The sequence below is a fragment of the Pollachius pollachius genome (assembly GCF_949987615.1).
Source record: "Pollachius pollachius genome assembly, chromosome: 3".
Classification (NCBI taxonomy): domain Eukaryota; kingdom Metazoa; phylum Chordata; class Actinopteri; order Gadiformes; family Gadidae; genus Pollachius; species Pollachius pollachius.
Window position 1 is genome coordinate 19,487,347 of NC_136936.1, and position 12,500 is coordinate 19,499,846.

At 44.9% G+C, this 12,500-nt stretch overlaps 1 protein-coding gene across 1 annotated transcript in view; it reads left to right on the forward strand.

Annotated features, from left to right (window-relative positions):
- The window catches only part of gria4a (glutamate receptor, ionotropic, AMPA 4a), a gene marked incomplete at its 3' end in the record, with an annotated part of 88,415 nt that extends 78,489 nt beyond the window's left edge, over nt 1-9,926 (forward strand). Inside the window, 3 exon segments of the mRNA XM_079731579.1 lie at nt 3,096-3,210; nt 6,917-7,054; nt 9,762-9,926. Coding sequence (XP_079587705.1) covers nt 3,096-3,210; nt 6,917-7,054; nt 9,762-9,926 — 418 coding nt within the window.
- Between the last annotated feature and the right edge of the window lie 2,574 nt (nt 9,927-12,500).

The following is a 12,500-nucleotide window of genomic DNA, read 5'->3' on the forward strand; positions in this document are numbered from 1 at the left end:
GCTGCCATAGGGGTGGAAAATGCCTAATGTCTTGCGATGTAAAATTTGCAATTCGTAGTGTTTTTCAAAATAGGAGCGCATTATTTTTTGGGGTAATTATCGTTTACAGTTAAGAAAAACCTTTTGGAATATGAATTCCAAACGTTGTATGTTTTATAAGCTAAGACAAGGTAAAAAAAGTTTTTTGCCTGAAACAGCAATGATATGTCGGTATGTGTTGTGTGTTTTGGAGATTCATTCATTTCTGTGTTCCTTGGGATGGTGTTCCTTGGGATGCTTTTTAAATGTGTCTTGATTGGATGACAACCTTGTCTTTATTTTCTCCTATTCCTTTCATTTAACCCCCCCCCATATTTTGGTTGCGTCATCCCTCCATCCCCCCCGTCCTCCATCTTGGCGTCTTCCTGTCCGTCTGTCGCTCTGTTCACTCACATCTTCCCTCCGCAGGGCCACCCAGCAGGTAACTGTGTGCATTCGTCTCACGTCCTGCGTGTGGTTCTGTTTAATCCCCAGTCTGAGTCTGAATGGAATTTCATCGTGGAGAGAATGAGGATTGTGATGTAGTGACCCTGATAGCTATCATTCAACGAGCACCCAGAGACCCCCAGAGCTCACCCGGGGAAGGGACAAATTTCCTGTCTGTTGCCACACAAAACAAAACAAGAAGCACAAGGGGGAATTTATAGAGGAACAGGAAACACCAGATCAGTAACCTAAACTCGAGGGGCCTCATGAAATGGGGGGGGACTAGACACAGGTCAAATTTGAATCCAAATGCGGCCACCAAATTCTACTCAACCTGAAATTGTTTTCTCAATGCTGATTGGACAATGCTAAATTATCCCCTAAACGTATAATGAATGAACAATCTCAATAATGACCATGCGCAAGGTAAAAAGGAGAGTAACATGGCGGAAGAGAGATGAACGCAGCTCCTAGTCACTGTACATTTTAACGTTTCTTTCAATTTCTGTCTGAAACATTTTCCAGCACGTTTGAGCGTGCCAACGAGCTGTATCTCTCGCTCCATTGTTTTCTCTCTTCCAACGTGACACCACATCCTGGCCTATAACTTCCTCCTGTGAACTACGCCATTCATGTCCCTGAATAGCAACTCCTCTTTGTTACTTCAATCCCTCGTCCTCCATTCCAAGCAAAGGTTGGATTGAATCTTTGTCCGTTTCTGAGGGAAAAGCATCAGACAGCCTCAGCCGATAGCTTTCCTTTTTTACCCGCAAAAACACATTTCTGGAACTATCAATGGCTGTCTCTGACTTGTCCCAGTCAGCGGACCACCGAGTGGCAGCGGCATGTGGAGAGCTTGCCCCCCTTCCTGGGTGAACTGATGACCTAACTGATGACCTTGCTAACTTATGAATATGCTACTGTCAGATGGTGATGATAATGATGATGATGATGATGATGATGATGATGATGATGATGGTTACTGGTAGAATGCATATTTGAAGTATGTATTTGCTCAACATTTTGCTAATTGCTTAAGGACATGTGCTTCATGACATGCTAATGCTAACTTGTTATTATTATGAATGCCTTGAAGTAGTTAATTAATATCCTTCGATCCATTCGTCCCATGGCTTGTCGATCAACCCAGACAATGCTTGTCTCTCTCTTTCTCTCTCTTGCTCTGTCTGTGAACACTGTGATTAGGATTTTTTTGGGGGGGGAAATAATATTAATTGGCATGGTGAAAACAACAGGTTGTAAATGAAAAGGTGAGAAAGCTCACTTAAGAGATGGATGCTTGAGATAGACAGGCATGCAGGCATCCTTACCCAATCATTGCAGAGATGACCTTCCAGATGAAAAGGCTTCCCAATTGCGCCATCTTAAAAGTTTGTGTGTGAAGGGGGGTAGGGGGAGGAGAGGGTAATTCAAGTAGAAAATATAAAATAAAAGGAAAGGAAAGGGAAAGGAAAGGAAAAAGAAGCTGCAGAGGAATGACTGGATCATTAACCCCCCGGCGGAGCTTACTTTGGGCAGAACACCTGTTATTCACTTCCTGGGACTCCCCGGCTTTTTAATGCAGTGTCACAGGTCGCTAAGTATACTATTACACTGACGGTAAACAGTGTTGTCCTCTGCAGAACTGCTGGAATGGATGCACATTCACAGCAGACAAAATCAAAATATTGTTATAAGAAGACCTAATGATGGATGGCAACCGTGTTTTCTTAAGTATAGACAGAGGAAGACGGCAACGGAGGTAAAAGATACCTTCTTATCATAGGACATTTACAACACCAGAGTTTAGTGAAGAGGCAGGCAGACGGCATGCATAACACATACACATCTACACACACACAGACACCTCCACCGCACAGTGTGTGTGTGAACCGAAAGCAACAAAAAAGGTACCCCTCTGTGTTCCTAATTCTAGTGGAGGTCAAACCTTCCAGGGGGGGAGCAGGCAAGGCTCCCCAACACCAACACTGTGGTGTGCAACACACGCACACCCACATGCGTGTGGGCACGTACACGCACACACAGAGGGACATAAGCGGCCCGCCAGCAGGAAGGTAACACAGGATCAGCAGGAGGTGTGAGAGGCTCCACCGAGCTGCTTAGACCTGGTTTACTCATTTCCTACCACAGCCTGACAGCCACACACAGACAGGCCCAGAGATAGGAGAGGTACAGAAAAAAGAGGGAAAAGTACGGTCATTTTGAGGAAGGTGATAAGAAAGGACCAGAACGAACGCGTAAGGGAGCAACCAAGGGCGTGGGACAGAGAGAGAGAGAGAGAGAGAGAGAGAGAGAGAGAAACAGAGAGTCATCTGGGTTGCATCACCTCACACTAACCCAACTTTTACCCTCAACCTTTTTTCGCCTTCTCCTCCTCCCTCACATCCTTTGCTCCCTTTCTCCTCTAGCTCCTTCCCTCCCTCCCTATCACTGCCCCCCCCCCCCCCCCCCCCATCCCCGGCTTTTGGTTATCACGCAGGGGGTTATTATAATCTCTTTTTATTTTTTATTTCTTCTTCTGTTCTGTCCCTGCCTTCTCTGCTCTGACCGACATATATCTTATGTGTATCTCCCCTCCTCCCCCTCCCTCCCCCTTTTCATTTCTAAAGAAACGCGGTCAACCTGGCCGTGCTTAAGCTCAACGAGCAGGGCCTCTTGGACAAATTGAAAAACAAGTGGTGGTATGACAAAGGAGAGTGTGGCAGCGGGGGAGGGGATTCCAAGGTTAGCCCTCACTGTCTGCCCCCCTGCATTCCATAGTGTGTGTGGGGGGGGCAGGACCAGGAGCCTGTGTCATATCTCTCTCTCTCTCCCCCCCTTTCCCCCCTTCCCCCATTCCCACCCTTGGGTGCCCGGGTTGGGTATGTAACACACGCTGCTGCCCCGGCGCATGTGGGTGGGAGGGGGGGTTTAGGGGTGACAAGGTGCCGATGGGCGCCATTGTACCAGGTCTCCTCATACAGTCTCTAACGCAGAGAGGAAGCTGGTGCCTTCCTCTCCGTGTAATCCACATAGTCGTCCAAACTAATTCAAACTCATATCGCTCTCTCGGGCGTAACGATTTTCTCGGCTAAATGCGAGATTATATCTGTTGAGCGATTATAGAAACTGCCACGCCGGATAATAAGTCGAACCCGCCCGTTGTGTGGACTTGCATTCCAAGTACCCCTTGGCCCGTGGTTAAAAAAGTGGTATTAACATATTGTCTGTCTTTTTTGACACATGCTTCAATTTGGAAGCACAGAGGCTTAATGGAAGAGAGAGAGAGAGAGAGAGAGAGAGCAGGGGAATTAAAAAGGAGATCAATGCCAAGGCAGGACTATGTGCCCCCTAGTGGCAGCTCTGGGGAGAGGCGAGGAGAGACGTCGGCTGTGACAGGACAGATCGTGGTCTAGTCCATTTATTTAATCCATTATCCAATCAAAGACCCACATCAAAGACTAGGGGCAGATGGGAGGACTTTTTACCAGGCTGAGAAAAGGGAGTTGGAAGTTAAATTGGATTTGAGCTCAGTGACCCTGCCAAGCTCCAAATTGATTTACGATAGGTTGAATGAATAATTAATAGCATTCACCCACAACCGGCCTCAATTTCTAAACCCAACCCCTCCTGTGGGTCCGAAGTTTGTAAGATCGTCTTTCACTAATACTATAGGCCTACCTTTAACACGTAAATGATTCAAGTGTGGGCATGCCATTTAATTATTTAGTTGAAATTCTCTGTACCTGCTGACAGAAATCAATAAGTCAAACTGTGACAGATCTGGTATCTGTGGCTGTCCCAGGCCCTTAATAGGCCTGCCCAATCATTTTATTTGGCCCGAATGAAAATATGGATGGCTGACCTATCTGTCTACCTACCTTGCCCATTACTACAGTCTGGAATATGACTAGGCATATTTCTAATGCTAGTGAGGCATGTGTTTTAAGTTGGATACTTGGATACTCAAAATCAAGCTCTTCAGTACAGAAAATGCGCTGTACTGAATAGGATCAGATCTAGCCTGATACCTTATAATAATCCCAAATAATAATACTTTTATTTTAAGGACACTATCTAACTAAGGCAATAGCAATGAGTTAGCTATTATTATCCATCAAAGCATGTTTGAATAAATGGCCCGGTGCTAGATATCCCGAGAGGTGTAGGACACAGCAGGATATTTATTAGGACAGGGAAATGGGATTTTGGCACAGCAAGCAAAGGAGATCATTCCAGTAACAAGATAACATCTTCTCCTGCTGGCCTCCTAAGACCTTGGAGTTTATTAAATGGACTTATTAAACCGCAGTTTCATATAGATACACCTGCCTCCCTCGATGTCACATTCTCTCTCTCTCTCTCTCTCTCTCTCTCTCTCTCTCTCTCTCTCTCTCTCTCTCTCTCTCTCTCCCTCTCCCTCTGTCTCTACCACGCCCCTCAGTCTCTCCCCCCCATCTTAACACAGAGCCGGGCCGCGTGGCCCACAGTCCTTCCCTGGCATTACTCTCCCGCCGCGTCAGAACAGTCGGTCGTCCGGGGCAGCGTGGTGTGTGTTACAAGTGAAGTGACAAAGGGGGGTCCCACTCATATGTCTGTAGCTCACCTGTAGCCTCCTAGCCTCCGCCCTCCCCCTCCTCAACCCCCCCCTCTCGAGACCCTCCGCAATGAGCCTACACACATGTACTCAGTGGGACCCCTTCTAGGTCACTGAAAACCGAAAGTGAAACCAAAGCAGTGCATAAGAAACCTAAGAGCAGTAGCACTTTTTTATGTGAGATGGTACAAATGCAAATGTGAACCACCATTCTAATAACATAAAATAACATGATCTATGATGTTATTTATGTTATTTTTACACGCGAAGAACCCCGTAAACCTTGCGGTTTTGAAACTGAGCGAAGCAGGCGTCTTAGACAAACTGAAAAACAAATGGTGGTATGACAAAGGAGAGTGTGGACCCAAGGACTCGGAAGTAAGGTCAGTCTCTCTCTGCTGCTGCGGACCCCACACCCCCACCCCCCCCACCCTAGCCCACGCAGAACCTTAGCCTGAACCCCCATCTCCCCCCCCCCCCCCCCCCCCAACCCATCCCATCCCGCAGAATACACAGCAACTGTTGATTATCATGCAGTCACTCTGTCCCGATGAGTCTGTAACATATAGGCTGTCCTCCATTGAGGCCCTTACCCCCATGCTACGGCGCATCACTGTACATTGGAGCGTAGCTTAGCTTAGCTTTGTTGCCTGCTCATTTGAATACCAAAATGAACACGCTTTTTGCCCCCTCCTTTTCTGAACATGCTCTGTCTAGAGATAAACTTGTTGTGCTGCTATTTTCATCAGAACAGCCGATAATTTTCAAATAAGATTATTATTAGTACATTGAGTTAATTTCAAACAACTGCTCTATCACATCAATATGAATGCCCGCTGTCACATGTATAATATTTATGTAATCGTATGCACTAGCTTGCAGCTAGCTAATCTACATGTTCATACAGTATATGCATACCTCTCCTTCTTTATCAGTGCTTAGCATTAATATATAGCCCTAGTAGCAGCCATTTGGAGTAGAACTGAGGTCAGGGATGAGAGATGTTGCATTTCACCAGAATGTCACATTGCTCAGCCAAAAGTCCGCCCTGCGATTTGCTAGTTTTGCTATGTTTCCATTCATAATTGTGCAGCTCGTCACTGTAGAAACGCAGGGCGTAGTAGTTGTAGCATTAGTCGTGTTTTGAAAGGAATAGTAGTGACTTTTAATGGAGTACTTGTGTTGTAGTTCTAGATGCTGTGGTGTTGAAAGTAACAGTAATTGCAGTGACTAGACTTTAGTAAACGTAGACATTATTTGTGAACTTGTGCTAGTTGTGTTTAGTTGTTCCTTTAGTTGTGCAGTTGTACAGTAGGTGTCTGTTATGATGTGTTTTATACTAGCCTGTCTATCTTGTCTGGCTATCACTATCTGTCCTCTAACCTACGTTTATCCTATTATCCTCTCTGCCCCCCGCCCCCCTCTCCTACTCTCTTCTCGTTTTTACTCCTGCCTTCCCCTTCTTTGTGCCTACTCTTCCATTGTCTTTTCTTATTTCTTTTTCGCCCCCCAACTTCTGCATCGTTACTCTCAATCTTCTCTTGCAATCTCTGTTTAATCCTCTCTCTCTCACTTTGTCCGCAGCTCTCTCTCTCTCTCTCTCTCTCTCTCTCTCTCTCTCTCTCTCTCTCTCTCTCTCTCTCTCTCTACCTATCTATGTTTCTATCCCTCTCTCGTGCTACTCTCCATCACCACATCACTATCTCCTCTCCCACTTCTCCCATCCCATTTCGTCACGACACTCACATCTCTCTCCTCCTTACCTGCATGAACCACAACCACCACCTTCTCAACATCCTCCACCCGTCCTCGTCTGTCTGTCCGTCCCCCCCCCCCCCCCCCCCCCGGCTGCAGGACAAGTCCTCTCAGGCCCTGAGCCTGTCCAACGTGGCGGGGGTCTTCTACATCCTGGTGGGCGGCCTGGGCCTCGCCATGCTGGTGGCGCTGGTCGAGTTCTGCTACAAGTCGCGGGCCGAGGCCAAGCGCATGAAGGTGGACCTTAGCCCCCCCCACTGCCCCAGCCCCTCCCCCAGCACCCAGAATCTAGCCACTTATAGGGAGGGGTACAACGTGTACGGCTCCGAGGGGGTCAAGATATAGGGGTAGGACTTAGAGGCGGCACGCTGTGCTCCGGTCGGGTGGGGCGTCCCGTCCGCCGCTAGTGCTGTAGAAAGTACCGTCTTGTGTGTGTCGGTGTGTGAAGCGTTTCTTTGTTTGTTTGTTTGTTTGTCGTTTGTTTGCTAGATGGATGTTTGTTTGTGGAACAGTGGACGCAATTTCCTTTTGTTTTGCGGTCTTTTTTTGCTCATTTCAGCCTTGGTTTAGAGTTTCTGTTCTGGTTTTACCAGAGCTGTTTTTTTTGCTTCGTGGTTGACATTTTTGGCCTTGTATAACTTTCGTTGTATGACTGCAAGATTTTGCTTCCGTCTTTGGCTGCGGATGTTGATGATGATGAGGACGCTATATGGTTTTGCTTTTGCTTAAAAATATTGACCAGGCACCTGGCATTGAACTGTCAAATTAGAACAACATTAACAGATTATATTACAGAGCAACCAAATCTCTGTCAATCAGGGATGCACAGCCCCATTATTTTAAGATGAGTCGTGTACCGCTAAAAAGTATTACTATTACTATTCAGTGCTTCTCACAGAAAGATAGTGATTTCCTCATATACCATGCTAATCATTGTGGCTTTTCACCCCCAAAGAGACATCGTTTTGATAAGGCTTTCGAAAATGTCCCATATTACAACTCCTTTAAGCAGTTATTTACTTGACATGGTCTGTATAATGATGATCGATCTGATAATTTGGAAAGAATATATATTAACAACGTATATATCGACTGTAAATATTGTAATCATTAACCTTAAAATCATTATGCGGCCACTGAACCGTAAATTAAATATAAAACAGCCCTCTTCAAAATACTTATTTTCATGATAGCTTTAACTTCTCAGAGTTACTTACTTCTCTGAGTTATGTCTCATCCTTAAGTGTGGAGCTGTGCAAACCTATATTTAGGGCTTAGACCGTTCATCCTAACAATAGGAAACACCTGGGTTGGTGTTTAAAACGCCCTTTGTTATTTGCTACAGAGGGGAAACAAGCGACCAAAATTGTCAGACAAAAATGCATCCCGAATGAGAAGTGAACTGCACAAAGTGCATTAAAAAGACATTCATCCACACCATAATCAAAGGGAAGATGGGTTGAACTTTGGTCTTTAAGAAATTTGCTTACAAACATTTCACAGGCCTCCTCCTGCCAATGTTATTGATTTCAAGATCAATAGGTAAGTGAGTGATGTCAATACAAATTATATTAGGTAGAATCCCAGCAGCCTTCACCTTGACAGCTCTATCCGCTGTTATCAGACACGGAAACGTCCTGTAAAAGAAGTATAAGGAATTCGATGTCTTCGTATTTGTATCTTCCCTCTCTTTTTAGGTAAAACGACAAAGGCAATTTATATATTTAACAAAACACAGTACATAACAACGTCACAATCAATTGGTTATTGACTAAAGCAATGAGAGGTACTGTGGCCCCAGGATGGGGTCCCTAACCTTTCCACCTTCCTGCATGGAGGAACCGGAGGTCAGAGACGGGTTTTGTAAGCAGAGCATAGCTCATAGATCATTGATCATAGTTTACAGAGCAGATGCCAGTTGTTACCGGGTAAGAGAATTTGGACCATGAACAGGGAGGACGACATGCTGCAATGGTTTCATTCCTTGCCTCTCCTGCTGGTTCTATGTAATAACTGGGCTATCTAATGGGAAGAATATACACTTCCAGTTATTAGGCTGCTAGTTAAGTGTCCTTGGGTTTGTCAGACACATGGAAGCAATAACCATTGTGTGATAATGGTTTGGTATTTCATTAAGTTATGGTCATAACTAAGCAGGAAGTTACTTATATTGTTTGACCAGTGTCTCACTCTGGGCTGGTGGTTCCAGCTGAACTGATTGATAAATCAGCATTTAATTCTGGGTCAACAACTGATATGGATATTGGAGGGACAAGGAGTTGTTGGGGCTAAAGCTTTAAATCAGTCAGACCCATGTCTCTAAGGAATCCTTCTCTGAGCAGTAACACCAGTCTCCCTCTCTATAAACCAAAACTAGAACCACTCCTCACTTTTTTCCTCTCTGTCTTTCTCCCAAATCCAGACCTTCCAAATCCAAATGTCTTCTCCAATTCCTCACTTTCCTCTCTGGGAATATGAAGTACCAGAGCTGCATGGTCACATGGGAAATGCAGATGTCTAAAGCCTATGTTGGATTCCTACTTGTCTTTGGTGTGGATTGCTGCATGCTTTTTATGTTTGTTTTTTTATTCGATTTTGTCAATTTTCCCCAAAACACCCAAGTGTTTGCCTTGTTCCCGAAAGCCTGCTTTTAGCGGTGGTGATGTGTGTCTGAACGAATGCCAGCACTTGTGTGTTTACGTGTGTATGTTTGTATGTGTAAGCGTGCGTGTGTGTGTGTGCACTCACTCTCATCAGTCAAACGCATGCTGTGAGCGATTGTGCGTAAACGTTTGTACACGTGTGGTTTGGTGACATTGGCGTAAACTGTTTTCAATCTCACATATTAAGCCATTCTCTTCATGCTGCCTCTTCTCTGACCTTTCCCCTGTCACTCCTTCTTTTCTTCCTCCCCCTTCCTCCTTTTTCCTCCCTCAACCCGCAGCTGACCTTTTCGGAAGCCATGCGCAACAAGGCCCGTCTCTCCATCACAGGAAGCGTGGGGGAGAATGGGCGTGTCCTGACGCCGGACTGCCCCAAGGCTGTGCATGTTGGCCACGGCTCCCTTCGACACCAGGGCCTTGCGGTTGTCTCCTCTGGCCTGCCCTGAAAACCAAAAACACCCACCGTGCCTTATACTTTAACACAGTACACGCACCTCAGCACACACACACACACACACACACACACACACACACACACACACACACACACACACACACACACACACACGCGAATATCTTGTACACGCAAACCTTCATTTTCACCCTTACACCTACATGACATGTAACAACATAACACACATGACAGACTTTACACGCCCGTTAACACATAGTTCCATCGAAGTATAGTCGAACACATGAATACATACGTACACCGTTCAACTAAAAATAAACATGCTTTTACACACACACACACACACACACACACACACACACACACACAATCAGGACGACGGCAGACACGCCGTGCTAGCAGCCACTAGACAACACGGGACAACGCGCAAAAGACTACAAAGGAGCAGCGGGAAGCCGTCATGATCACTCTTGAGGATAAAAAAAGAAAACTGAAAAAAAGCCTCCATTTTCAATCACTTTGGGAGGGGGGGGGGGGGGGGGGGGGGGGGGGGGCGACGCGATTACCATAACGATGCACTGACATGGAAACCCAGCACAGATTTCATGAAGACGAACATCACAAGCTGAAAGAAACAGAACACGATGGTATCAATCTCGATGAAGGATGATAATGAGGATGATGACAAAAAAGGGTGGTGAGGATGATGATGATGATGATGACGATGATGATGATGATGATGATGATGATGATGATGACAGACCCAACCACATTTTTTATTTAGTTTTTGCTGTGTCCTAATGGGACAATGTTGGCCCCAAAATCAGCACCCCCAACCCCTGCCCCCACCCCGCCCCACGCCTTACCAGGAAATGTAGACTCCTTTAAATAACGACCAACAAAGCGAGTATTATCATGGTCATTATCATCTGGACTTGCCTGCAGTGACCCGAGCGCCAGGTAACTCACCCTTAGAAGACCAGAAAACTGTAAACTGTCAACTTTAGACTGTGTTAACCCACCCCGACCCTCTCCCCACACTTTGCTATGAACAGTTGTAACTGAATGAACGTGCTTTGTTACTGACGCGTACACATCGTTTTTTCCATTCCCCCAACCCACCCCACACATGTGGGGGTCCGCCAACATTGAACGGAGATAACCTCAAACACACATGGCCCATCGCAGCCATACAGTCGGCCTACACGGGGGTTTGTAGAAACAAAAGAAAATGAAAATAAAAGCCGTAGTAATTCATAAATACAACATCAACGATAGTATTGCTGGATGGCAAATACATTCTTTTGTATTGTTTTTCTGTGTTAACTGATGAAAAAAAAAGACACAGGAAGATCTCAAATGACTACCATTCGGATCTTCATTTTCCTGATATGATTTGGAGAAAATATTGATAAAAAAAACTCACGTTCTGATACTTCAAATTCCGGATACATGGAAAGAGAACCTAAACCTATATCCCAAAGAAAATAGTAAGCTACAAATACACTACTGGGCCAACTCACTTTAGTTCAAATATATATATTTTTGCCTGACAATATAGTTGAAGGGTCAAGGGATGAATAGATTAGAGAGCCAGGACCAGACAATAAGAAAAGAGATACAAGACAGTCATGGTGTCATTTGAGATCTTTTAGTTTTCCAGCGGCCGTGGAAAAGAATCATATCAGAAAGCTTGCTTTTTAAAAACTGTTGTAAATAACTGCGTAGCAAAACTGAACTCACCTCTCTTTTGTAACCATCTTAGATAACAATTCATTGCAATAATGGATATAAAAAAAAACAATGCCACTGCTAGAAATCTTTTTATAAAAACAACATATTATATATAATTCAAATGATATATGACTTATAGAGAGCTATTGAAAACAATGATCACTGATTGTGGGTGAGGCCATGGCAACTGTTCTGTTATGAGGATTTTCTTTTGTTTGTGATATCTTGAGAGTATCGAAAGCTCTCAACATGTGTGTCCCACTCCATGCTGCATGTCTCTCCATCGTCACAACGGCGCGCATGCGCACACACGCACACGCATACACGCTGTTCTCATGTTGGGTTGATCTCACAACATGTCTTTCAACAGATGTTTCGTTGCTTTCTTTCACAAAAAGGAGCATTAGGAAAGCCTGGTCAAATTACCATTGAATAATGAGATAGCCCTACTTTAATTCGGACTGTAAAGAGAGTTTAATTCAAATCATAGCGGACAGTCGTTTTAAAGAAGGAACATAACGGCATAACGTCTGTCGGTGAAGGAGTTTAGCAATGCCTCCTTCTAAGCGAGCGGGGGAAACCACGATGGCTAACTGACGAAATTAAATGAATGAAGTGTATGAGGGGCGGCACACTCCCATTAACCAAGCGATTAGAATGATGCTGGGGAGAACAATTCCTCCCAGATGAAGTGTGTGATGGATTTGGACTTTGGATTTTGAACATCATTGGAACAAAATTGGAAAAAGCCATGACATAATTAGCCGTTAAAATCACAGTGATATTTCTTTATAAATTGAGGGCATTTATTCTAGAAATAAATCTACCCAGCGCTCCTTTTTATTAATTAATTCTTGTCTCCTGACATCTCTCA